Source organism: Lonchura striata, chromosome Z (assembly GCF_050655825.1).
Source record: "Lonchura striata isolate lonStrDom1 chromosome Z, ASM5065582v1, whole genome shotgun sequence".
Lineage (NCBI taxonomy): Eukaryota > Metazoa > Chordata > Aves > Passeriformes > Estrildidae > Lonchura > Lonchura striata.
Window position 1 is genome coordinate 32,729,726 of NC_140740.1, and position 27,784 is coordinate 32,757,509.

Sequence of the window (27,784 nt, forward strand, 5' to 3'; positions counted from 1 at the left end):
TTTATGGAAGCTTCAGCTTAAGAACAGTTTGTTTTCTACTGCCTTGTCTCTAATCACAGCTAGGTGACAAACAAAGCCAGTCTTTTGCACAGAAAGGTATTAAGAGAAGGAACACAAGTCATGTAACTGAAATGATCAAAAGTCTCACATGAAAGTACACTGAAGTGTAGACCTTGGTCAAAACAAAACCTCTCATTTCAGTGATAATCACTTAGTAAGGCAAATTACACAATCACTTGTCACCTGGAAGCTGCAGAACATGATGCTGAAGGAATTAACCACAGCTGTAGTTTTCTCAGAAATTCACATTCAGCAAATACAGATAGATGACACTAAAATGCTTTTTACAGTTATTTGCTAAGGAAAAAAATCCCAATAAATGCTTATATTTCACTCAAGTTGAAAAAAATTGCTGCATTAAATTCTTACAACTTTCCACTGGTTACTGACTAAAAAAGAAATCAAGAGTTGTATTAGTTGACATCAGAAATCTGAGTAAATGATTCAACAAGAGCAAGGATAAGAAGGGGTCAGCATAGCAAAACACAGACCTGATTACATTTTGAGAATGCCATCTGGTGGTTATGCTTTGCGCAATACCAGATTTCATTTAACAAGCAGTAAAAGTATGAACCTTAATATATAGTGAGACAAGGTAACTCTTCACAGAATCAGGTCATGCCAGCTTTCCCACAGAAGTTAAAGAAAAGATAGAGGTCAATTTTCTATTAAGTTGGGAGAAGGGGGGATACCCATCACTAACGCTCATGATTATATGAAGGTTTATTATAATTACTTTGACAGTAGTGTATACATTACTCAATATGAAGTGTCAGTTTAGCTTTTCATCTCTTGGATGCCTATTCACCTCTCTCTGAGCGCACTGCAGCCTGTTTACCTATTCAAAAAGCTATCCAGGAAAAGCTTGCTGCTTTTCAGAGAAATACTAAACAAACAACTCTAGGAAACTTGCTACAGAGCTAAGTACTTTTTAAATAGTTTTACCCTTGTGCTGCTGTGAAACTGACTGTTTCATTACAAGTCTGACGCCAGCATTGTTCACCATTCCCACCCAAGAAACGGGTTTTTTCTGAAGCCAAAACACTTGAAAGCTGAAGTCTTGCCACTCCTAGAAGCAAGTCTTTGGCTGTTTTATCTTTGTGCCACAATTCGACCAGCAGAGGTAATCTGAAACAAAGAAGTGATCTTAATGTCAGGCATCAAAATGAAAGAGGAAACATTATTATTCAGAAGCATCTCATGTTCTAAAAGTAACTTCTTAAATCAATGATGGTTACAAAAGTCAGAAATGAATTGGTTTTACTGTCTTTCATTTAGAGGAATGAGACTGACTGACTTTGTATTTTTTCAATCACTTGGTTCAGATAATCATTCCTTTCAATTATTAGGGACTAACAATGCTATAGTGAGTGACTGACAGAAGTTATGGTGTCTAATACAACTTGATCATCTTCATTTATAAATACATACAAATGAATTTTAGCCATTGTCAGTTAAAATACATCTCCCTCCACTGCTACTTTCAAAATATTATTTTTATGATTTTTTTAATTTTACGTATTGATCATTTATTGAAAGCTGGTGGAAGTGCTACGAGAACTGTTTTACAGCCTTCAACACTGCAAGATGCTTTCCAGGTACCTGCTGTATTTTTAAAGATATCGTATAGTTATTGCATATTAAAAAAAATGCATATTTTTAGAAATACTTTGTCAAATTGATGCTATTAAGCTTTACTTTTAAAATTTATGGCAAATATAGTTGTTTCTGTAAGCAACAATACCCAGGTATGCCAGAGAGAAAATCAAGAACTGTAGAACTCCTGACTTTAAATGTAATTATTAGACAAATTGGAAGAGTAAGCTATTAAGTATTTACTGGCATTAGCCCTTGAATTATTCACTAAATTCTAGAACTGATAATCTTAAAGTGACTGCCTTTACAACAAAATATAGAAAAATGTAATTAAGATTAAAAAAATTGCAAAATGCTACCTGAAGAAAGTATCTTGAAGCTGACGAGGTATAGTTGCAAAATCAAATGCACAATATGACTTTGGAAGAAAGACTTCCATATTCTTTCTAACTTCTACAGGTGGACTTGTCATAATAGGTGCTGCACTGCCAAAAAATGGGTACGAATACCTAATTTAAAAAAATAACAAAAATAACAGTTCTATAAATAGGTAATTTTTTTGTACCTTCTGCAACAGGAAAACCAGTTTAGACATAATTTAGTAAACCATGACTTGCATCAAAGTTCAAGGAATTTTTACTAGTACATTCAGCAATAGAATTTAGCTCTCAATTACTCATGTTGTCATTTACTTCAGGAACAATCCAGCTTCTTTATATTGGCTGTTGTTTTGACAAAAATGTTTTAATAACCTGTATATTCACATATACATATTTTACTAGAACTCTGCAATTACTATATAAACTGAGCAGACAAACAGAAGAAAAATTTATACTCACATATAGATTGTTACTTGAGAACATCTTTAACTGTATTTACAGTTCAGACTAGACTGACATGCAATAATTGATAACTAGGTATACATATACAGTGTCAGCACCATTAGAAAACTTCATTAGCTATTTCATTTCCACAGTTTAATTGACTAAAAAGCAAGTCAAATAATTTTACCAACATGACTTAAAATGTGGCCTGAAACTACTCTATTGGCATATTTCAGTGTATGATAAACTGTAGCAAAGGTCATGAACCTCTTAAACTTCATTTTGTTCAACCTGATGATGCCAGCTGTCAGCCAAGTTCCTAATAAAATAAAAGCTGCAGCAAATGATGCCTCAATACATAAAAATTGCATTCTTCACCTTTTGTGAAGAGCTGTTTAAAGAACTTGTTTAGACTGTAATAAAATAATGCTTCCAATCTACAGTGAATATGCAATTTTTTACCCTGCAACTGTTCTTAACATTTATGTATCTCAATGTTTCTCTTTTCTTGCCATGTTCATCGCTAACTATAAAAATTCAAGTGCATAAAACAAAAAAAACTATGTGTCGTTACTGTTACAAAACAAATTAATTATTGAAATGTTACAGAAAATATTTATGTGACAAAATTACATCCATTGTATGTTGCCTTCTGCATACTATTTAGTAATGTAGCCTATATGGAAAGATATTAATGGTGAACTCTATATTAGCTGTATTTTAAAATATTCCAGCCCTACATATCATCCACAACTTTTCAACCTGGTTCAGACAAAATCTAAACCCCAAGAACCACCACCACAACTAGATTTTCCAGTGTCTAGTTAAAACTGCATGAAACAAGCTCTGCCAGAAAAGAAGTAGAGCAAATGCAGAGGCAGCTCTCTAGTTAGAAATCCTCAGTGCTTTCAGACTGAATCACCATTTGAAGATATATTTCATCACAAACATCTAAAACACCCTGATGGAAATGAGAAGACAAATTGCAAAAACTATTATTAATTACTCACTTCACATACACCATCAATAATTAATATAACAAAAGAAAAATTTATTTTTTAAACCATCAAAATCATCCCTTTATTTAAAAGTCTCTCAGAAATGCATTTAAGTACACTGATTCTTCATTAAAATGAGAATTTTCTTCCTTCAGATTCATACACAAACCAGTGATCTGTCTCTTACTAAAACACCATAAAGAGTTCTTGGGGCAATGTGGGAAACTACCAAAAAGAAAAAAAAAAGACACAACAAAAACAACACAAAAAAAAATAAACAACTCATCAAGTCATTGATGAGTGGGAAATGTAGCCAGAAAGTAACATGAAAAGCAATTCTCCTATTCCTTTAAAGATGGATGTTCCTTGTCAAACCTCATACATTCAAATTAAATTTAATACAAATTACACTAAAAGGTAAAGTTTAACCCACCAGCTTTAATGCTCAGTTTAGTGATAAGCCAGATGAACATTCTAAAGTATTTTGCTACTAACAATCAGCTACATTTTAAAAGGCATGAAGAAGCAGAGAGGCACCTACCATGAGAAATTATTCAGATTATGAAGACTTCGTATTTACCAAGAATAACAAAAACAAATTGTACCTTAGAATGCAATTTATTGGAAAACCAACTTCCAGACTACGTATACTTCTTAAGTCTATTGAAAAGCAAAAATGGTGAGAGGCTGCTGGAATGACAATTTTCTGTGCTGATGCAGGCTCAGAAGGACTGGACAGACCCACAGGGTTAAGCTGAGATATCGCTACTGGACCACTATCAGCTGAAAACACAAAAGAGAATTGATGTGCATTTTTTTGGGCATTGTTCTGCCCAAAATAACAAAATATATAAATTATTATTATATGCACATTTTAATGCAATGAGATAGGAATCTCTCAAGGAAGCAACCTACTTGTAAAATGAATTAGTATTGTGAAAAATAACCACTCCTTAAGTTACTGCTTCCAAAGAAAAAACACCAAAACACCAATATACTTTAAATCTTTTTACAGAATTGTAGTATTTTTCCTTTATTAATATTTGAAGTGATATAAGGTTTAACTCACTGCACAAGTCTTACACTAAGATCAAAGAAATTAAGTTCTTCAGAAAGATGCTGTAAGACTTCAGTTTATACTAATTTTTCATAGTCAATTTGAGGGCATGCATAGGGAAATATTTTTAGAAATTTAGGGGTTTTTTTAAATTAACTAACCTCGTTAGGGAAATTACAAAGACAATCAGCTTAAAAGGTCAATTGTGCTCATGAAAGGCAGCATCACCCTTGGCCCCAGTGTGAGGTTTAGCCATTGAAGCAAACTTAAATGTGCAAAGCACATCTGTTTCTGTCACAGAACCCACATACTGTGACATCCATTTTACAATTTAGAAAGCAGAAGCAACTTTGAGTAACTGCCCAATTGCATCCAGGCTTCTCATGTCATACAGTGAGACCCAATACTACCTTCAGAGAGTAAAACATCAAACTACAAGTCCCACAGACAGGTCTCCAAAAGGTGTCCTTGAAAAGTGTTCAAGACATTTTATTTAGGTCTTTAAGGGCTATTTAGGCTATTTTAAGCCCATACAAAAAGAGGGAATGAAAGTATGAGATAAGAATTCAACTACTTTTTGTAAGTGCTACTTGTTCTGACACTTTCTATATAATTATTTAAAATACTTCCACTTTTTTAATTTTTAAAGAAATACATCATTGCTAATATTGACTTTATTTTTTCCTCCTTTTTTTTTCTAAGTGTTTTGCTTGCATTAATATCACCATTACAAAAAAGAAAAATGCTGTAATACTACATCAGTTAGTTAACACAATGTATTAATGAAACAATTTTAAGTGACTCAGGTAAAATACCAGTAGATTGCTTGGTGCAAAGAGGTGGCTGAGTGGAATTTTAGGATCATACAGCTTTTAAGTACATATAGCTTACTGTTAAATTTCATTAAGTTGGTACTATAGTCAAATTAAATTTAAGGTACTAAATTCAATAATTTTGCCTTACTAGGATTTTGCATATCTGTCAGAGGTGATTTTGCTCTGCTCTGCGATTTCAAAGCTGGAAGCTCTTCAAAACACTGTTTGTTAACCTCTTGAGGGTAGCCAGTGAGCACTCCTGAAAGACAAATGTGAAATGACATGTGTTACATCTTAGCAAAATAGAATTATAAAATTATTATTAATATTAATAAAAAAAGCACAGTCCTCAATTTCCTAACCAGAGATTCAATCCAGCTGTTGGGTTCACAATACTTTCTCTTTGCATTCCATATAAAGTACTTAATCCTTGCTTAAATAAAATCAATTATGATTAAAAGAAAATTTGGCTGAATTAGCAGACAAATCCTGAGAGCTCATTCTAGGACATGGAATTTCCTCTACAGAACTGGGCATCTTTAGGACAAAGCTCAAAAGGTCAGCAATACAAATATAATTAGAAAAATAATAACTCTGCTTTATTAATAAATGATCCTTTAAGAAGATTAATGTTCAGTAACATTTATCAAAACAACATTTTTTGAGATTTATTTTGTAATTATGGTATTCCTCATCACTGTTCCTCTTCCACTTACCAGCTCTTAAATCAGTAACAAGTCTTCCTAGGGCTTGGGCTATCAAGTCCAAACAAAAGGATCATGTAAAAACAAACAAAACAACCCAGTTGCTTGGTTTTGTCCAGGAATCTATACTATATGAACACCTGTCTTCACAAATTATTACCACATTCCTTAGAAAACTTAGAATAAAAAAAACCTTTATAATTCCTTAGAAATGTCAAAAAATCCCACATTACCCCTACTTTTCTATTGAATAAATTAACATTAGACCACTTCATCTCACTGAGCAAGTCAGTTTCTTCATAGGCATTGCACTAAACTTTCTCATTCACAGCTCCAGAAAATTCCAAAAACTTTTGTTATGATTTTTCAAGCTGATGACCATCCACATCACTCGTAATCTATGCAACCTCAAATCCCTAATCTGGCTCTTGCAAGTGTACTTAATAATGAGCATGTTCAAATCACAACATTTATCCCCATTCTGTTATTTGTTTTATGCAAATGATTCTGACTTGCCTGAAATTTATCACCAGAACTGAGTACTACCTCATGAATATACTAAAAGGAGTAGTATATGATGCCAGCCTTACACTTAGCAACTGGGCAAAAAATATATACCACATACCCCTCTTCCTTGGTTTTGTGCCTTTTTCAAACTTAAGACTTTCCACTTCACTCTCTGTTGCTACATCTTCTTTTGATGAACACTGGTTGGCTTGAGATGGTACATTCTGGGATCTCTGCTGCTGCTTCTCTGTTTTTCCAGTAACATGTGAAAGAACTTTCTCCCGTGGCTGTTTGGGTTCAGTTGCAGCATTTAAGGGAATCAAAGGCTAGATGAAATGATAGTTTTCTTATTGACCATAGCTTGTATTGAAAAATTTTGTCTATGACATTTCGTAGTATGAAATTATTTTTAATAGTATGAGATTATTTGTTATTATTATATTTATATAAAAATGCCAACGAAAGGATTATTCATGTAAAGCAATTAAATTTTTCAGGGTTACACAAACCCAGTCAAATATGGTTAAGAAATACCAATAATTTTTTAATGTGAAATTGTGTCTAAATCAACAATGAATGGGTAAGACATACCTGGGTAGTCAAGCTCTCCCTTTGAAGAATTACAGATACCCCAACAGTAGGGGCCAGATCCAAAGGCAGCTGTGGCAGCTTCTGTTTAGCTCTATTTGGTGGAACAAGAACAAATGGTCCTTCTATTGCCACAGGGTGTTGGTCAATCTCCACACTTCCACTCTTCAGGAGTCCAGACAGGGGAACTTCAGTGCTTCCAAGAGAGTGGTCCCCACAGCAAAGATGGACCTGCACACACACAAAGGTGCTAGAAAGGAAGTGATATGTGCAATTTGCACTGGAACCGTCTGTGCACCCTCCACTAAAGGTAGCATAAATACAGGTTATCATCTCTAACCTTGTCTGTGCATGCTGAGAGTAAGAACAGCTATGAAATGTCAGTTTTGAGCAGGTGGGATATGCTCACTGACAGGGCAGCAGCAAATCACTGCACTGCCCTTCTGAGGATCTGTCATATTACTTCTGTAGGATAAATTCAGTACTCTGTGGCTTCTAAACACTGCACAGATCCTTGCTTTTCATGCATAGGCACATGAAATGCATGACTCCAAAGTAATGAAAAAGATTAGTCAAAGGCTTTGGAATATATTTAGACACCACTTAACTGGAAAGGATTTTTGGGATTAAGTAACTGTGGTTTTAATTCCTGGTACATATAATCATTTGAAAACTTGATTCAACTGTTTATTCCTTATACAGCTTAATATTTATACATACAAGTGAAAGATGGATCTTAAAAAAAAACCCAACACACACTAACGTAATCTATTTTCCTCAAAGTTACTCTTTGAAACTCAAACACTAACTTGGTTTTTCCCAAATAAGAGTCACTTCAGTTTTGATTTAGCAGATCAGAACACTGCATTCCCACTCTTAATATTTATTGCACTTATCAAAAACTGTCGTGCTGAAAGGTGTGAGCTGCCAGGATACGTATCTAGGTGCACATACATATGTATACAAACATACAAATACAATCATACAATACACATATACACAGACTCTAGTCTGGCAACTAGCACCTTTTACAACAAAAGTCTTCATTTTTGGAAATATATGTTAAAATTAAGAATCAGAACACAGTGCTCTGATCCTATATCCTAAGATTTAAGATGCTGAGTGAGAACTCAAAGGAAGAAAGCTGTAAATCAAAATGCGGATCTGACCACACAAGAACATTTGTTCAAAAAATTGTTCTTTACACATGATGCAAACATGTATAATTTCCTACAGAGATATCATATATGTTATATTAAACACTTTAAGACTGCTTTAGAGTAAGAATAAATTCCAAACACACATGTTGCTTCAATTTATAGTAAAAGGGTTTTAAAATCACAGGAATTTAGGGTTAACAGGAAAATAAGCTAAGTAGGCCCTGGAAAAATAAATACCTTAAGCACATGAAGAACTAGTACTTGCTAGAACCGCACCGTGTAGCTAGTACATGATAATTGATATAATTGTTAGATGTGATGATTGTTTAGTAATTAAATATAATTACTGTTTAATCATAAGAATAATCATGAGAAACTGTGGTCAGGGACCTAAGAAAGATCACAAGAAACTCATGTCAATGTATATAATAGAACAATATAAGTTTAATAATTAATGTGTGAGTTATATAACGATAGAATATAAAATACGTTCAGCTCAAAAGCCATGTTGGAGTCAGATTTGGGTTGGCACCCCTGATTCCCAGAGTTCTTAATAAAAGACCAGCATATAATCATATCCTGTGATTATGTGTGTTTCTGAACACTTACACAATAATATTTAAACTTGAGACAAAAAAATTAAAAATTTGAAACAATAAAAGACTTAAACAAAAGCAGTCCTGAACCACTCTGCATAAAAACCCTAGAATGGTCTGTATAAACTTTAAGAAAAATAACTTTAAAAGGGTCCAGATCCACAAATTACTTTCTATAACTAATTCTACTTTATTTACCAGCTACATTATCAGAAACCTACACCACTCTCACTCAATGAAGTAGACTCTTGTTTTCTAATTAGTTTAAGCCATGCACAGATTCCCATAAATATACTACCTTATTAAAATCATAGATTCATTTAGTTCAGAAAAGACTGTTAAGTCTGCTGAGTCCAGCCGTTAACCTAACACTGCCAACTCACCACTAAACCATGTCCTCCATTTAAAGGCAAGGCTAAATAAAGATAAGCAATATCCCATAACAGCCCAAAAATGTCTGTAAGTGTATTTAGAAACAGCATTTGGCTACAGACTGGGGGAAGAAAGACAGACCTCACTTATCATTCACAAAGAGTGCCTAGGACAGTGATTTTAGAGCTTAGGCAAGAGTGACCTGAACAGCTGGTATGGGACTACCATAGGTAGCACAAAGCAGGACTCTGGGTTGCAGATGGTCTGACTGCAGTGCAGACCCCAAAGCTCAGAGCTCTTCAGAGAGCCACATTAGCTCTTTGGAAGATCATATTTCAGCAACAGCTTTTATCATGATATGTAAACCAGTCTGCTGTAATAGCAACTAATTAAAAAGACAGCACTCCACCTGAGCTACGAAATTTGCTGCTACGGTTTCCCTCATATCAGCAAGAGAATCAACTTATATTTGACCCAAAATACTATAAGACCATCTTAGTTTTGGAAACAGAAATGCTTCACAGATACAACCTGAGACCTACTCTATTTTTTTAATTATTTATTTTCATTCACATTTGAAATTAAACAGCTTACCTGCAATTTTGACTGTGCACAAAGATAAACTTGAAGAACATCTACTGTACTACGTATTCGAACTGAAGCTCTTTCTGGCTCGAAGTTTGGATTAATTAAATCAGTGAAAGGTTCATTTGTGACATCATTTCCCAGTAATGAGTAGTAGAAAAAAAACTCAGGTTGTCGATCAGGGAGCTTCATAGTACTAGGAACTAACTGAAAGAGATGCAGAAGAGAATTATGTATCTCTTTCCTTGATGCAGAGTTACAGTAATTCTGAAAGAATTGTTTGGAAATTAGAGCTTAAAGTGACCAGCTGACCTAAATCATAGCTTGCCCTCCACACATCTTATTACATTAATGCTCAAATTAAAAATGTTTTAATTTTTTTTAAGCAAAAAAGAGCAAGACTTGTCAACACCAAGGGCTGTAAGTGGCATGTATTTAATAACATCAAGTACTACACAAATATCAGACATAAGCTGAGTATTCAGCTATGCCTTCATAAAATATTTCCAATATAAATATTGCAGATTAGATACTGTTATATACTTTGTGATTAAATAAAAGATTGAAACAGACAAACAGCTACTTCATCCTGTAGGCAACTGCAACTGTGACTTCAATGCCTGAAGAGGCACAAGCCACAAACAAACACAGTAAATTTTGCTCCTCAAGGTCCTACCATTCTGACATGGAAAATTATTTTCCCTGAAAAAGAAAAAAACATGACAAGACTGAAAAGAGTTTATTAACTCTTATTATACAAGAGTTCTAGACCAATTAAAACAACGCTCTCAGTACAGCATGAACATGGTAGCTGAGGTCTAAAGGTGATGTGACTTCATCCAAGCTAGGAAGTCCTTCCCTTGGGCAATATATGTACTCAGTCTTACATAAGCATTTCACCTTGTTTGAACTCCAGTGCATGGGCACCACACTGAAGACTAATATTATCAGTACACAAACTTCTTACACTATATTGCAGTAGAGAGTTAAGAATGAATCATTTGAAGTAAACACAGTTTTAGTACTTCAAAATAATTATATTTCATTTGCAGTCTGAAATGTTAAGGACTTCTAAAGTTTTAAAATGAATATAAATTCACTTTGGGACAAGGTTATTTCTTTAAATAAACTCAAAAAAGCCATAAAAAACTAATTAGAAATGAAGAATGGGAGGATGAAAATAATAATGTGGGATAACACTTCTTAAAAACTACACATAGTAAGGAAACAAACCTGTTCCAACTGTGTGGCAAATACAATAGTTACAGATAAGACAAAATGATCTCGGCAATACTCTGCTGGTCCAATTTGATGATAGCCCTCTTCTTCATTCAAGACTGGCACAATACTTTTAGGGTCCAGTCCACAAAAAAGGGTTAGTACTAAGAGAAAAGAAATAAATGTAAGTAACTAGTGGTTTTTGTAATTGCTGCAGCAATCTGATATGTAATTGCAATTTTATTTTTAAGCATTACACATGGAAATTACAAATGAAGATCTTGATGCCTGTTACCAAAGGTTTGCAAAAAACAAAGTAGTCCCGAGCTATACTTTGAAACAGCTACAAAAAAATCTGAAATTAACTTTTATTCACAACTATTACATTGAACACCATGCTCAACAGAATTCTAGATCCTATTTTTATTTTGTGTTACAATGAGAAACAGTACAGTGACTGCAAGTTTATTTCACCAGGCTAGAGTATACCATGCCATTTCTTTACTTTGCTCATTAACGAAAATGCAGGACAGTAACCGCATATATTGCAATGTATTGGAACAAATATGGTATGGCATCCCACACATCTTTAGAATGCTTTATTTAAAGATTTTTCATCTGAAGTCTTCAATGCATAAAACTCTATTTTGGTTTGCTAGTTTTTGTTCTATAGTACCAGAAATTCAACACATTCAGCCCTCAGGTTACACCAAATAGAAATAGTGACATAGCATTTTGTGAACAAAAAAGCTCCATTTCAAATACTGGAAGCCTTAGACAACTTAAGTCAGTAAAGAAAAAAAGAATGTATGAATACTAAATGGAAAAGTATCTGACCAGACTAGAATTGGGTAATACAGCTTTGTCATACCTAAAGCCCAGAACATTAGTTTTACAACTGTTTAAGCCCAGAAGTTTGTTTTTCCCTATCACGTAAATATGATATTGACTAATTTTGATATGATGAAAGAAAGGAAAAAGCCGGCACACTTGTTTGTAGCAGTTATTCCACAGAAAACATGAAATGGGAAACAGTGCTGAGTAAAGGCAGAAAGGTCTTCTTTTGTTTGCCAGTCTCATGACGGACAGGAGAACTTGCAGGCACAAAGACCACATGGGAAGTGCAGACTAAAGAATCTAAATGATTCCTTGGATCAGTTCTTTGCCTCCTTTACAGATGTTACAATTGGAAGGTTCCCTGTGTTTTGCTGTAAATCTGAAAGAATGAAGTATGCTATCTTACACTAAAACTTAAATCCTGTCTTAACCAATCCTGAAGTACATACAGCCAAGTCAGTAAATTCTGGGCCAGAAGCTTCTGGCTTATAAAACACTTACTGCCACTGACCACTCTACTTCTACAAAAATCACAGCCACAGATCATCAGCAGATAGATGACAGATTTAGAATTAGGGAAAAGGTACCTTCAGGGCAAGAACACTGTAAGGTATGCAGGAGAAAATGTACCAAAACGCTAATTTTCCAAAAGTTAAGTAGATAGGCATTTGGGTGAAAGATCAGGGCAAGATGGAAATACGTTTTTGCTTTGGGACTCTTTAAATCAAGTTTCTCAGGCCTTGTTTTTATTTTTTTTAACAACTACTAACTTGCATTAAAAATAAAAACAAAACAAACAGAAGAAAAGTGACTTAAAGGCACAGCACAGAAAGGTACCTACTAGTGTTAACATTTGAGTTCCAATAGATTTTTGACTTATTTCACTGATTTCCTTTGAGAAAAATAAACAAGAGAATTCAGTATTGGAATGAGTCCCAACATTAAGCGTATGTTATTACAAAAAAAAAAAAATTAACTATCACATAATTTAAGTACCTAACGATTAGAAGAACACACCAAAAAAGAAGCAAGTCTATCCAACAAATGAGACACTTTACTTCTTTACAGTTCCAAGCCCAAACTACTGAAACTTTTCCTTCTATAAAGAAGCTCCTCTCCTATTTCTTTCGTAACCTTCTAAAGCCCATAAATACAAGTTAAATACCCAACAGAGTTAACTAGGAGCCCCTAAATCTCATTTCAAATACCAGTTGGTTTGCAACTTGTCCATCTAAAAGTCACACAATTATCGCAGTAAAGAATCTTTGAAAAATTTACTACCACAAGGTACATTAATCAGCTGGAACTGCTGTGAAATTAAAATTCTCTTGATACTTAAAACTGCACATTTGCAACAAGTGATATGTCATCTGGCACAGGAAGACTTTTAATTCAAACTGAGTGATGTCATGTTACTTACCCTTCTCTTCTCTAGGGGGTGCCTCCTTTGCTTTAAAATCATCAACCAGTGCTTTTGAATCTGCCTCCAATGCAACACCAATTTGTATTTCAGGTTTAAACTTAGGGTACTTGTTACTAAGCAAAGGATACCATTTAGGTGCCTATAGAGTAAGAAACAAAAATAAGACCCGAAAGTGTTTACATACAACAGAAAAAAAAAATAGTATAATACTATTACAGAAAACTCAGTCTTACTGTAGCACTTCTACTTCATCACCTATAGAAATACACTTTGGTTTTTATTTTTATTTATTTCAAAATTTGGTCTATTTAGTACACTATTTTACTAAAATATTCTATAGAATGGTTACTGAATGACTACCTGAACAGAGTAGGCTTTTTTCACTGACTTATACAGTGCAGAGGTTAGAGAAATATACCATAAATCTTTACTTAGAAAACCTTCAAGTCTTCAACTGCACAATTAGTCCTTCTCTAGAAGAACGATACCAAAATAAGACACCAGACTCCTTGTATGACCCATATCAAAGTAATGTTTTGATCAAGCTTGATACAAGGGTATTGGCTAATTAAATTTATAAAAGCAATTATACTGTGCTGACACTATGCTGTATTAAACAGCAGCAGAAACATTACCTAACATCTCCTTCTATGGAGGCCCAATGAAAAAAAACAAGACTTGATTTCATGATGGAGAGTAAATTCAATTGCTCCATTTCTATTGCTTAGTCAAAATTTTCCAGTTGATTAAATAATGAGATTGTGTAGATTAATTGGTTGCTAGTGATCCTATTATTCAATTCAGAAGCAAGAAGATTAGTACCAACTGTGTTTTTCATTTGTGCATGTTCTCAGAGTCAAGACGTCTCTCCCCTTAAAAAAATCAAAAAAATCCCCCATGTATGATCAGTTGTACTCCAAAACGAGACTCAAAAGTTTAACCTATGCTTTAATTCAAATTGTATTATCTGTAACAGCATTGCTGTCAAAACAGATTTTTAAATCTTTATACCCCATAACATACCTGTTTCTTTTCTGGTGCAGCCCTTAGATCCAGTACAATATAGCCTATATTCTCTTTAGCTGAAGATACAGGATCCAGTGCAAAACATTGGAGTTTGATAGGTGTACGCTGCAGTCTGAAAAAGTAACTCAGTTGAAATAGCAAATATAAAATGTATCCCTGCAATTAGTTCTGAAAGACAGTTCGTAAATTTCCAGCAAGCCAATGATACAAAACACATTATATAACTAGTTTCATTAGGTTGGAAACTGAATTTATATTGAACATACAAAAGTCATGACTAAGTGAGAGAATTAACAAGTGGTTTAATTTTTTAAGAGGGTGTTGGAGCCTCAGTCTCAAGCGCTGTTAAAAAGACATTAGCAAAACATAAACACCTCACACACATAAAAGAAATAACACAGCACCTCACACAAAATTTGAATTTCACTTGGAGTGGCATCTTAAAAACAGGAGCACAAGATTTTTGGGTAAACCACCTGACTACTTCAATGCACACATAAGACACCTAGCACGTGGCAAATACAGACATCTTTCTCTGTCAAATAAAAATGACACAGCTTTTTAAACTTCTTTTATAATATGGTCATAAAATTACAACCTGTAAGTTGTAAGACCTGTGAAATTAAATAACAGTTATGGAAACATTCAATTTCTCAGCTTATCTCTTTGAAATTTTCAAAAACTATTTACACAGACTTTTCAGACTTAAAATTAAGTTAATTTTGTGCCACAGTGTGCATAAGGAAGCTTGACTACAATGTTTGAATTACAGAATTATAATTTGCTCTAAGAGTCTGCGGGGTGTTTTTTAGTAGTGTGAAAATATACTCTTTAGAATTCTTAAACATCACTTATCTTGCCACATACTACCTTTTTTTGTACATTAGTACATTTTCCCATAACATTATTGTAGATAAAAATAAAAGAAAGTTTCCAAGAAACAATTCAGATGACAGTAAACCAAAAATTGTATTTCACTAACTCGAAAGGCAAGAAAGTTAAATTTTATTTGCAAATTAGACTTCACTTTTTAACATTACCTGTGCTGATGAAGTGCTTTCCTATCAAGTTCCCAGGCCAATTCTGTAGCAAATTCTGGCTGATCAGTATGCTCCACGGGGTCAGTAGCCAACTGTTCACCATCTAACTTGGCTTCAACTACAAGCTCGTGCTTGGGTCGTTTTGGGAAACAGCGCCCTGTAAGAAAGTGGCATTGCATGTGCCATCACTAAAAGAGATGCAAGAGCTCAGACTGATGCCATAAATCAGTTACATGAAATTAATTTCCCATGTCACCTTCCTGGCTCTGATCTTTAAAGAAAAAGTGTTTGCATTATGCAGAAATGAAACAGACTATTTGTGAAGAATCAGGAAATTATGTACCGAAGCAAAGTAGCAGACAATTATAATTATTTGAGAAATCTATGATTGGTAATTGGTAAGGGAAAAGGCATGAGAAATAGAGTGAATGCTTTATTTCAATTGAAAATGTTATGACTGTCCAACATCAAAATAGAAAAACATGATCTTATAAAAGTAGTGAATGGTGTTTCTCCAGCCACTTGCTGAAAAAAAATCATTACCAGATTAGGAGAGTGCCTGAAACCATATAGAATTGGTCCTGGACTCAGGATTATCCAATACTCTGATTTGAAATGACAAAAAAGAAGTAAAACTTTACTTATATCACAGATATCACAGTGTGAGGAGACAATACTACAAGCATATAATATGACAGGATCTCTCATTTGTAAGCTCCTTTGGCAAACTACATAAATGGACAGAGAGATATAGGATTTACTTGACAAAGAGAAAGCATTCAGCCAAAACAACCCAAACCACCACTAATCTCTAAAATAGTCCAAAAGAGAGAAAGACATCCTAACAAATAACTCACTCACACACACTGTAATTAGACTACAGAAACGAAAAACGAAAACCTATAGAAATGCAAGACAACCAACTAGATACACGTTTGAGTCAACACTACCAAAAAAAGCGTAAGGCTGATGTTACAAAGGAATAGAAATACTGTAATACTCCCTAAAAAACAAAACAACCCAAAAAAAACCCAAAACAAAAAAAAAAACCAAAAACCAAACAACAACAACAAAAAAAAAGAACAAAACCCAAATCCTCAGAGAACGATTGTTACTTTTCTCATTCACTTAATACATTGGATAAATACGTCCAAAACCTAACAGAGGGTAGGCAACCCTGGCCTAAGATATGTACGTGCAAAGCTTTATTAAAAACATCGGTTTACTCAATGCTGTTCGGCTCCCCCCGCTCACGTCTCCAGAGAAAACTCGGAGGCATAACCAGCCCTCATCTTCCTCCCGGGTCACACGGGACGCGCAGCAGCCGGGAGGCCGCGGCCCTCCCGCCCGTCTCTCTTACCTTCCAGCACGGAGACGACGATCAGCAGCCGATCGGCGGCTCTGGAGACCATCTCGGCGCTCCGCCCGGCTTCTCCCGAGGCGGAGCGGAGAGACCAGGAAGCTCCCGGGCCACTCCGCCCGCCTTGCCGCCACTCGCCGCCCTTTTGCCGCCGCGGAGCCTTTAAACACCAACCGCCGCCGCTTCCGCCCGGCAACGCCGGCCCCGCCGCTTCCGCCACCGGCTCCGCCCCGGCGCCGCCGCCTCCAGCCTGGCACCGCCTCCGGACTGCGCGGCGCGGCTCCCGCACCGCCCCGTGGCTTCAGGCTGAGCGGCACTGCTGTGCTGCGGAATATCGGACGGGGCTGTGGAACCGTACTCGAAAACCTCACAAATAAAAGTATAAAAAGGTTTTTCACAAGCAGTCTGCATTGCCAGTGGAGGAACGCCAGCTGCTTCAGAGACGTGCCTTCTATTAAGGCGGGGAAGTTTCTTTAGTTCTTTTTCCCCCCGGCATTGTGACGAGGGTCAGAGCGCGAGAATTTGAATCCAGTCGTAGTAAAATGCAGCTTTGTCCTCCTTAGCTAATTTTTTAAAGTATTGTCTTCCATACGAAGTAATAATCAGTTAAGCAGAATATCACAAAATAGTGTGTCCTTGCACCTGGCATCCCAAGTTAAACACACATATCTTGACTGTGAAGTAAAACACCCCATTTTTAAGTTTGCAGTATTTTTTTAGTAGATGGCCTAGCAAAATCTTTGTGTAGACATAAAATCCTTGAGTTTTAGTATCATAAGTACTCATAAAGTTGCTGAGTCAGTATTTGTAAACACCAGGAGAGGAAAAACCTGTTTTCCTTCTGCAAGAATCTTGTTCTGGTTCTGAAACACTTCTCAAAAAGAAACTTTCTTGTATCTGAATTGAACCTGCCCAAGTTTCTGGCTGGTCTTTTTTGTTGTGTCATCTTCAGGTGTATAACATTGCACATGGCACAGCAACTCTACAGTCTGAGTTCTTGAATTTCTATCACTGTCACCTTCTGCAAGACGGGTTGTAGGTCCTTTCTACAGAGACTTTTTACACAAAACCTGGAGGTAGACCTCTGAAAAGTGAGTGATATGGGCTAGTGAGGGAACGTGATCCCAGACGATAACAAAAATAGTTTATCCGTGCAGCTTTTTTATTTGAAAATTGGTATTTCTTGGTGTGATTCATAAAAATAATATTCTTATGAACCACTGTTGAATAAACAATCACTTCTTGTAACTGTTAATGGATTTGCATTTTGCCTGTTTAGCAAGCTGGACTGGTTCATCACAGGGTCAGAAAAATACAAGAGCCAGCACAAAAGACTTAGAGCATGTGACTAATGCTGGTTTATGGGTTTTTATGTCTGCACATGGCAAATCATCCCTCCTTTTGGTAACAACAGGCCTTTAAATCAGGAACTCATCAAACTTTACCCTTTGACATCTCTTCTGGCTCTAACCTGACTTTTATCTTCATGTTACAGGTGTAAACTGTGCCAAGAGCCTCATTACTATAAACTTTTCAGTAAATTATTTTTTAATAAAATAAAAGGAGGAGATAGAAGACAAAAAAGACAATGGGACTTTCTTGGTATTATCATCTGCATTTACTTTGCAGTACACCGAGTTTTTCTCTACTCATACAAGAACCACCAAAGGTTGTTTTCTTATTGTGCTATCATAGTCTTGCTAACTTGTATCTCACCTTGTGTATTTGCCTGCCTAGGTGTCAGATGCAGAATGTGCCCTATGCAGGAACATTTGCAGTGAGCATACCTGTGGGAGGTGTGCCCAGGTAGAGGAACACCTCCACTTAGTGACAGGTCTGTGGGACTCTAATGAAGCTGCATCAGAGAGTCTGTGTGAGAGACAGACTACTTGAAGAACTCTCTACCTTCCCAGGGACAAATCTGTCAGGCAGACAGGGTGCATGACACAGGGAATTCCCTATCCTGTTTAATCTGCAGAACATAATGATTTAAGAGATATGGGGAAATGGTGACAATTTCCTGCTTTGCACAGTGGAGCATCCCCTCCATTACTACTCCATGCTCCCAAGTACCATGGTATACTACAGGTACAAGGCTCTGCAAATGCAGCTGAACAGCAACAAAAAGGATTGTTCATCTAGGTCAGAGATGTCACTGAGGTTAAGTCAGCTTAAGTCACCTCCTGTGTCAAGACTGCTTCCATACAGAAAAAGAAAAAAAAGATGTTTTATTGTCATAGGAGACTTTCTTCTGAGAGGAACAAAAAATCCAATATGCACTCTGGATCCATGTCTTAAAGGAAGTCTGCTGCCCCTTAAGCCTGTGTTAAAGACGTTAGTAGGAAATTTTCTACTCTGGTACAGGCGTCAGATTATTAACTATTAATACTTTTTCAAGCAGGCAGTGATGAAAATGCAATAAGAAGTCCAAGGGCAATCAAAAAGGGAATTCAGCATCTTGAGACTAACTGGTTAAGAGATCAGGAGCAGATATGAAATTCTCCTCTATTGTTCCAGTTGCAAGGAATGATGAAGGAAGAATCAGGAAGCAGATCAAGGGAATAACAGATCAGGATCTGAATGTGAGACTGATCAGACTGGTCCTGGCAGAATTTTGTGGGTTTTGATCATCATGGTGCTCCCAGGCTTATTTCTAGTGAGCCTGTTCTTATCCCCTTTCCTCATCAAATCTAGTTTAAAACACCTTTAATGAGGCCTGTTAACTCCTGAGTAAAGATTCTTTTCTCACTTTAAGACAGGTATACCCCATTTGTCAGCAGCAGGCCTGATGATCAAAAATATTTAAGCATGGTATGCAAGTAGACACTAGCAGATCTCAGTTAGCCCTGTGATAATTTGTGCAGCAGGGGTGGGTTTTGAAGAGTTAGAAACCATGGAAGCACCTGAGAACAGTCACACAGGAATTAGGTTTTCATCCCCTAAAAAGGTGACAAGATTGGTAGCCCAACTAAAATGCATCTACACCAATGGAAAACATTGTGAAGCTGAAATACTACAGTGCAAGCAGTCATAGAAAAATGGTGGAATAACTTGCACTCCTGGAATGCTGCAACAAGTGGCTATAAACTATTCAGAATCAGCAGAGAAAGAGAACCCTCTTCAGGAAGTGGAGGAGTTAGGGAGTGTTTTGAATATGTAGAGGTTAGTGATGAAAGAGTAAAACATGCTTTATAGAAATTTGTTTTGCTCTTTTCTAAATGCATTTATTGACTTCAAACTAAGGAAAACTCTGAACTAAGGAAAACTCCAGACAATAGGGACAAACTAATGACTCTCACACTTCAATAATTGTACCAGATTTGGAAAAACATCTAAATGATACAATATAAAGACAATGCTAACATTAAAAAGATTTTATACATTATTTCTATTCAGCACACTTCTTTCTAATAATTCATGATACTGTTTTAATCTATCTGCAATTACATAGACTTAAAAACCTCCAAGATACAACTGTAAAAAAACCCAGTCCACTGAGAACAAGTCATAAAGCAGCCTGTTTCAACTACAGTCAGTTTCTATTACATTTTATTAATGTGTTTTTCCATTTTATTAGTTGGATCTTTTAATTCATCTTCAACAAATTAATGTTATTATGCTTCTCATTTAGAAACAGAATTAGAACTGTAACACTTAAGGCATTCATTTGTCAATTTACACTCAAATTTCTGTGAAGAAGATAGAGACTGTCCAGTATCTTTTGCTTCATTATTATCTTTACCTATCCCACATCTCTAAGCAAACAACATAATTAAATTCAAGTGAATACATATTATAAGTTAGCTCATAAAATCAAATCAAGAAGTGAATTCTAGGTACAATGCTTAAGCTAGCATTGGTTACAAATTTTTTGTCATATAGACAATGGTTAACTATTGAGTTAATAATTTATGAGTGCAATTATTAAATGCTTTAATCAACGCTTTTTATATTTACCTCCTTGTTTAGAGCCCATTAAGTTTTAACAGTTCTTAATTATTAAATATTTTTTGCATTATTTTTTTTTAGTTTTGATTTTTTCACTATTATTTTCCACTTCCTGTGGATATGACATGTCATTTTTTTCTCCATAGCTTTTCTTATACCTAATTTTACAAAGTAATTCATTCTGCCTTCTTTACTTCATTATCTTAAATAAAACTTTTAAAATATGTTTCTATTGACATTGAAAGATTTTTTCTTGCTGCTTTTCTAATTGGCTTAGGATCATTAATTTAGTTCTTATTTAACCTGTCTTGGAACTCCTTTTAGACTTGAGGATTGTTCAGGCAGAAAAAATCATAAATAGGTGTACCCCTTTGTAGAGGGAATTTAAATTGCATGTAAGTGGAATATGTGTTCTAAAAATAGTCTCCTTATGGTTGTTTGGTTACACTTTGGAATACTTTGGATTTATCTTTAAGTCTTCCGTTGTTTCTTATCATAAAATAGCCTCAGTAAGAGTACACTTTATATGAAGTTTGAATATGAGAGACAAATTTTAAATACTGTCTTTAAGGCAAAATTTAGAACTGGAATCACTGATCCACAGAGTATGACCTGGAGAAGAAAAAAGCCATCATTTACACAAAGGATATTTGAATTTAAGAAGAAGGGAAGCTGAAGGCTCTTTTCAAGATTAGATTAATAAAATAATAAGTTTTATAGTTCTGAAAATGGAAGAAAAAACAATGAAATATATTTCTTCAGAAATAGTATTTCTTCTCCACTGACAGCTGTGATATGTGTAAATGGTGTAATGTCACTGGACAGTTTATTGTTATACCTAATTCTATTTACATGAGCTGTACGCATGGATATCATGTATCATGAATGTTATAAATTGTGACACGACAATTTGAAGTGTCTTAATTCAATAAAGCAATTTTATTTAAAATAGCAAGCGAGTAAGGCAGGCAAAGCACAGCGCTGGGCGGCCGGGGAGTCTCCTGCTCCACCAATGGCGCGCAAAAATGTTCTGTCCCAACCTTCCTTTTATCCCCCCCCTTCTCCTTGCAGGCGTGACTCTCCAGATGTAGTCTGAGTCTGGTCGTTGTGATAGCTTCTAAGTCTCTTCTTTTGAGATACAGCAAGCAGACCAGATACACACACCCAGGACTCTAATCTCAACCTCCTTATCACCTTGTAAGCAAATAAGCATTTCAAAGACACACCAGTACATTCTTATGCAAACCAAGGTAATCGAGCATATCACAGTGAACAAATGATCTTCCACTTATCTCAATTCCCCCCTTTTTCTTGTTCATCTTTATTTTGTTCACTGAATCTTTGTAACTCTTGGTGACTTAGTATTAGGGTCTCATCTACATTGTGTATGGGTTCATATTTTGCCCTAATGAGCATTAAATGTGCTGCCTCTAATCGTCCCTTTACTATTTTTATTGCCTTATTGAAGATGCATGGCCCAAAGGTCAGTCCCAATATTATCAGTATCAGAGGTCCTGCAAGGGTGGATAACAAGGTAGTTAACCAAGGAGATTGATTGAACTATGATTCATACCAACTTTGCTGTGCCTCTCTTTCCCTCTTTCTCTGCTCTAATCTTCTCCTTAATTCTGCCATGGTGTCTGTAACAACTCCAGTATGATCAGCGTATGCACAGCATTCCTCCTTCAGGGCTACACACAATCCCCCTTGTTGTAATAATAGCAAGTCTGTTCTGTTTCTGTTCTGCAACACCACCTCAGATAGGGACCTTAATGATTTTACCAATCCATCGATGGCCTGCTCAATTTTACTCAGATCTTCATCTACTGAAATTTTTAATGCTTTAAATTCCTTTTGTTGATTTACTAGGGATGCCACCCCAGTTCCAGCTCCTATTCCTCCGATGGTAAGGAGAGTTGCAATAGTTAAGGCAGTGAGGGGTTCCCTTTTCATTAGATGGTGTTCTGGCACAGTTTGTTGTTCATATATGTAGTCACTTGTATGGTAGGTAATTCTGGGCATAATCGTTACCTGGATGCAGTAGTCTTGGCTTGGATTAAACAGTTTCAGTGAGATGCACGGTGTGACACCCAGAGTGTTACATACCCACTTAGTGTTAGCTGCTGGCAATAGCCAGTCAGACGGTTTCTTTCCACCTGTTTCTATTACTCCACAAAGGTATTCTCTTTGTGTTGGGATTTTTCCTATGCATCTCCCTTTCCCTGTTACCTGAGCCAAGGTAAGCCCCGGTGTTGTCTCTTTACCCTTTTTCCACAAACACTGATTCGGATTAGTTCCATTCACTCTTCTGGGCTTTGCAGTGACCCCTATGGCTTCATAAAATGGGGGTCTTAAATTATAGCACAGCCAACAGTCTTCCGTCAGTTTTGGGTTGGTTCTATTTAGGACACCATAACTCGCTTTCATAACCTTCCAGAGTATATTACCCTCCTGGGTTTTTTCCTGTTTGTCTCCTGAAGTGTTTTCATTCTGAATTTTATTCTGGGTCTGATCCCTTTCTTTTGTTTGGTTGGCTAAAACAACCTCCTTTTCTAATAACACTGGGTTTGGCCCTACAGGTTCAGGATCAGGGGGCACAATTTCCTTCTTTATAAATATTAAGCTACCAAAATTGCCAAAATCAGCCGAATATAAACGAACGCCCCAAGTTTTTTCAATTAACCATATACTATCCTCTGGCCTTAATGCAGTAATTTGTATATTCCTGCAAATATTTTTTGGGGGTTTATGACCTGTCCAGTAGCCGGGAGGAATACAACCATCTGGCTTCCAGACCACCTTAATGTATGGATCAGGAGTGGGGGGGTCCCATGTACCAGCTATTGTTTCACAACCCCAATATGCACAGTAATATTGTCCAGGACTATTGCAATACCCTTTACCAGGATTCGAAGCAGGACACATATAAAACAATGAAACCCAATGGGAACCCCAACGAGTACCTAAGGATGCCACAGGTAACTGGAAAGTGGGAGCTCCAGCTGTAGTATTGCTCCTTATAACTCGTGAATCCTCCCATCTTCCTAAAGTCCACTTGAAAGGTTCATGAGTTGTTATTTCCGCAGTATTACAAGATATACAAAGGAAAATCACAAGCAGTAAGCAAATGGCATGTGGGGTCTGGTTTCTCACACTGCAACAATTATACCCTTGTGACTTCTTTCCCTCTATTAGCTGGTTATCACCAAAATACCCTTGAGCCCAAAAACTATTTCTGCCTTTGTTACTCCCAGTCCCGGGGTAGTTCCGCAAATATTGCTTGCGTATTCCATCCTGAGGGCTCCTTCCTCCACAGCTGTTTACTCCTCTGCCTCGCCCGTCGACTCGGGTGCTTCGAGCCACAGGGTGTACCATCTTCTCGGCAGCAAGAGTATTCTTCAGGAGGGGATTTATGCCCTCTAGTGCCTTGCCGCATGCAATAAGAACGCCAATTCTGATCTTTTACCTCCGGTGCGGTACAACTGACCCCTTTTAGGTCTTTCTTACAAAGGCCTTCTATGATCTCTGCCACAAATGGGCTCGGCTCGTTTGTATGGTAGCAGTAATAGTCTGGGTGAATGCCCTTTGAGAAAATTTCCCACCACTCTTTAGATTCCAATCGGATTTCCCCTCTAGTCACTTTACAGGTCAGTACCCAAGCTGTAATCTCTCTTTGTACATTCCAACAGGAATTGCAAGTTCCTCGTGGAGGATACCCTCTGTTGCAATGTGACCACCACCGTTCCCCACACACCTTACAGATATAGCATACAAAAGGATAGCAATTACAATTTTGATTTTTACACTTTAACACTTGAATTACTAATTAGTCCACTATCTAAGTAATATAAGTCTGATGTGTATTCAATCTGATAAGAGTCCATTAGTTTCTCTGTAACTTCAATTTCAGGTTCCTGGGAGGACTGGTTATTTGCCACACAGTGTTGTTAACTGGTCCTTTTACTCGACTGGCATGTGTCCATCCTCTTTCTGCAGTCCGAATTGCAGTTTCTGTAGTGAGTAACACAAGATAAGGACCTTCCCATTGTGGGGTTAGTGTAGATTCTTTCCAGGATTTTATTAACACATAGTCTCCTGGGTGCATTTTATGTATTTTTAAATCTAAAGGGGGTCTTTGCGTAATGATTTCTTTTTCCCAAAGTTCATTGCGGCGTTTCATTAAGGCAATAATATATGAGGTTATTTTATAGTCCTTCAACTGGGGGTGGTCTCGGGGTTCCTCCAAATCATATGGCATGTGGGGTCCCCTATCAGAATCTATTGTTTCTACTATCCCATATCTAGGGATTATTTCTTCTAATAATATTCTGACCACTGTCTGAACAGTAGTCCGAGTAGTGGGGTAAGCTTCTACAAAATGGGTGAGATGATCTACTATTACTAACAAATATTTATATCTACCCACTTTAGGCAATTCAGTGAAGTCTATTTGTATTTTGGCAAAAGGCCTGTGAGCTAATTCCCTTCCTCCCATGGGCCTTTCCCTAAGATGTTTTCTGTTTACTTTTTGACAGATCAGACAATCTCCCACTACTCTTTTAGCCAAATCATAGATTCCAATACTCATATATTTAGTGGCAAATTGATCTACTAATGCCTGAGTTCCCCAATGAGTCTGGTCATGCAATCTTTGCAAAATTTCTGAGGCCTTGCTTTTAGGTAAAACAGTTCTCCCATCTGGGAGCTTCCATTGCCCTTCAGACCCCTCCTCAATTCCCATCTTTTGTAATTTTTCCTTTTCTTGAGTGGTAAAACTATATATTTGCCATTTTTCTTTGGGGGAGTCCACAGACACAGTGTCGCTCTGCCCCATGTCCCCCCGAGCTTTCTTAGCTCCTTGGTCAGCTAAATTATTTCTCCTGTTTCTAAAGTCCAATCCTCTCTGGTGTCCCCTTAAGTAGACCACAGCAATTTGAGCCGGGCCCCTTAAGGCATTTAAAACTTGGACAATTAGCTCTTGATGAATTAGATCTTTTCCCTGTGAGTTTATAAGTCCCCTCTCTTCCCAAATTTTTCCAAATGTGTGCACTATCCCATATGCATATTTAGAGTCTGTGTATATTGTTCCAATTTTTCCTTTTAATAACCTTAAAGCCCTGAGTACTGCATATAATTCACAAGCTTGTGCAGACCAGGAGTTACTTAGTGGTCCGGATTCAATTACCTTTAAATCTTTTTATGGATTTGCAACTACTGGAAACCGGGCCAAAGTCCTCTTATTTATTTCTCTTAAATCGTGCACCAATCTGTAGGACCCATCTGACTTCTTTGCAGGCAGGATGGGAGTATTGAAGGGAGACACACAGGGCTCTAAAAGCCCTTTTTCCAATAACCTATCTATTTCAGGTTTTAGTCCTAATTTTCCCTCCCTAGGAATAGGGTATTGTTTTATTCTTACGGGTTTGCCAGGATCACTTATTTCCACTGAGAAAGGCTTAATCTGCAATTTCCCCACCGTTTCTGGGGTATACCACACCTCAGGATTAATTTTCTTTTCATCCTCCACCCTTAAAGGGCAGAGCTTTATCTGTAATTCTTTATTTACAACTTCTAAATTAATACCCAATTCTATTATCAGATCTCTCCCTAATAAATTGTAATCTGCTTCAGGTACCAGTAGTAAAGAACCTATACCACATTTGGAATCAGTTTCTCCCATCACATCCTTGATAACAGATACCTCAAAGGGCTCTCCTTTTGCCCCAATTACATGTACAGTGTCAGATGACTTTTTACATCCAAGCGGCAAGGCTTGCACCGTGGATCTTTCAGCCCCGGTATCCACTAAAAATTCCATCTCTTGTTGTTGGGGTCCCACTTTAAGCTTTACCAAGGGCTCCTTATGATGTTTCTTCCCCAACAAATAGAGCCCTTGACACCCCTAATCTTCCTTAAAGGCCTTCTCATCCGCTATCCGTTATCTGCATCCCGTCTTCATATGTCCCTTCTTTCCACAGTAGAAGCAGACAATTTCACGACTTCTTCCTTTTCCTTCCCTAGAAATATAACTCTGCTCCCGATTCTCCCTTTGTTCTACATTTCTTGCACGGGAATTAGGGTTAGGCCCTTCCCGCACACTTCCATACAATAATGTATCATTTTAACTTTGTCTTTCCCTTTTCTAGATGGGAAAGCATCCCAATTAATTATCATCAAACCCAAGGGGCTATCCCTGGGAATCTGGGGAAGCTTAGCATGGGTCCCCTCTCCCATGGGACCAGAGGGCTTGCTTTTCCTCTGTCCCATCTTCCGGAGTGCACTCAGTTTCTCACACACGTGCTCCCCTGGTTCGTGGCTCAGCCCCTCGCGGGGAATGGAAAACGCACTAATACAGAGTCCGCACTCACTTGGTCTCCACGAGACCTCTCACACACAGCACTCCGGGAAAACCACCCCAAACCGAGCGGGAAACCGGCCTATACTCACGCGTCCTGTGTCTTCGCTGGTTCTTAGTGCACAAAGTTTACAGGGGTAACCGGTTCTCCTTTGCCCGTTACTCAATTTAGGTTCGTCGGTGGAGAGTGATCAGAAAGCCTGGGGCAGCTGGGCCGCCATAAGGGCGGGGTGCCTCCCGATCGTCCCGTAGCGACTGATCTACTTCTCCATCTGAGTCACAGCACCAAATTGTTATAAATTGTGACACGACAATTTGACGTGTCTTAATTCAATAAAGCAATTTTATTTAAAATAGCAAGCGAGTAAGGCAGGCAAAGCACAGCGCTGGGCGGCCGGGGAGTCTCCTGCTCCACCAATGGCGCGCAAAAATGTTCTGTCCCAACCTTCCTTTTATCCCCCCCCCTTCTCCTTGCAGGTGTGACTCTCCAGATGTAGTCTGAGTCTGGTCGTTGTGATAGCTTCTAAGTCTCTTCTTTTGAGATACAGCAAGCAGACCAGATACACACACCCAGGACTCTAATCTCAACCTCCTTATCACCTTGTAAGCAAATAAGCATTTCAAAGACACACCAGTACATTCTTATGCAAACCAAGGTAAGCGAGCATATCACAGTGAACAAATGATCTTCCACTTATCTCAATGAATATCAATG

General features: G+C 37.1%; 1 protein-coding gene across 3 annotated transcripts in view; it reads right to left on the reverse strand.

Moving 5' to 3' along the window:
* The window catches only part of CEP120 (centrosomal protein 120), a 40,103-nt gene extending 23,115 nt beyond the window's left edge, over positions 1-16,988 (reverse strand). Inside the window, exons 1-12 of one of the 3 annotated variants that reach the window (XM_021546196.3) lie at positions 16,767-16,987; positions 15,407-15,563; positions 14,364-14,478; positions 13,338-13,479; positions 11,096-11,244; positions 9,872-10,069; positions 7,153-7,380; positions 6,680-6,887; positions 5,499-5,609; positions 4,084-4,261; positions 2,016-2,165; positions 1,006-1,188 (exon numbers count right to left, since the gene is read on the reverse strand). In XM_021546196.3, the coding sequence (XP_021401871.1) occupies positions 1,006-1,188; positions 2,016-2,165; positions 4,084-4,261; positions 5,499-5,609; positions 6,680-6,887; positions 7,153-7,380; positions 9,872-10,069; positions 11,096-11,244; positions 13,338-13,479; positions 14,364-14,478; positions 15,407-15,563; positions 16,767-16,818 (1,871 nt within the window). In that variant the 5' untranslated portion in view covers positions 16,819-16,987. Of the gene's footprint in view, positions 1-1,005; positions 1,189-2,015; positions 2,166-4,083; positions 4,262-5,498; positions 5,610-6,679; positions 6,888-7,152; positions 7,381-9,871; positions 10,070-11,095; positions 11,245-13,337; positions 13,480-14,363; positions 14,479-15,406; positions 15,564-16,766 lie in introns of all 3 variants that reach the window. The other 2 variants (XM_021546195.3, XM_021546197.3) reach the window with 2 other exon arrangements.
* Positions 16,989-27,784: the final 10,796 nt, after the last annotated feature.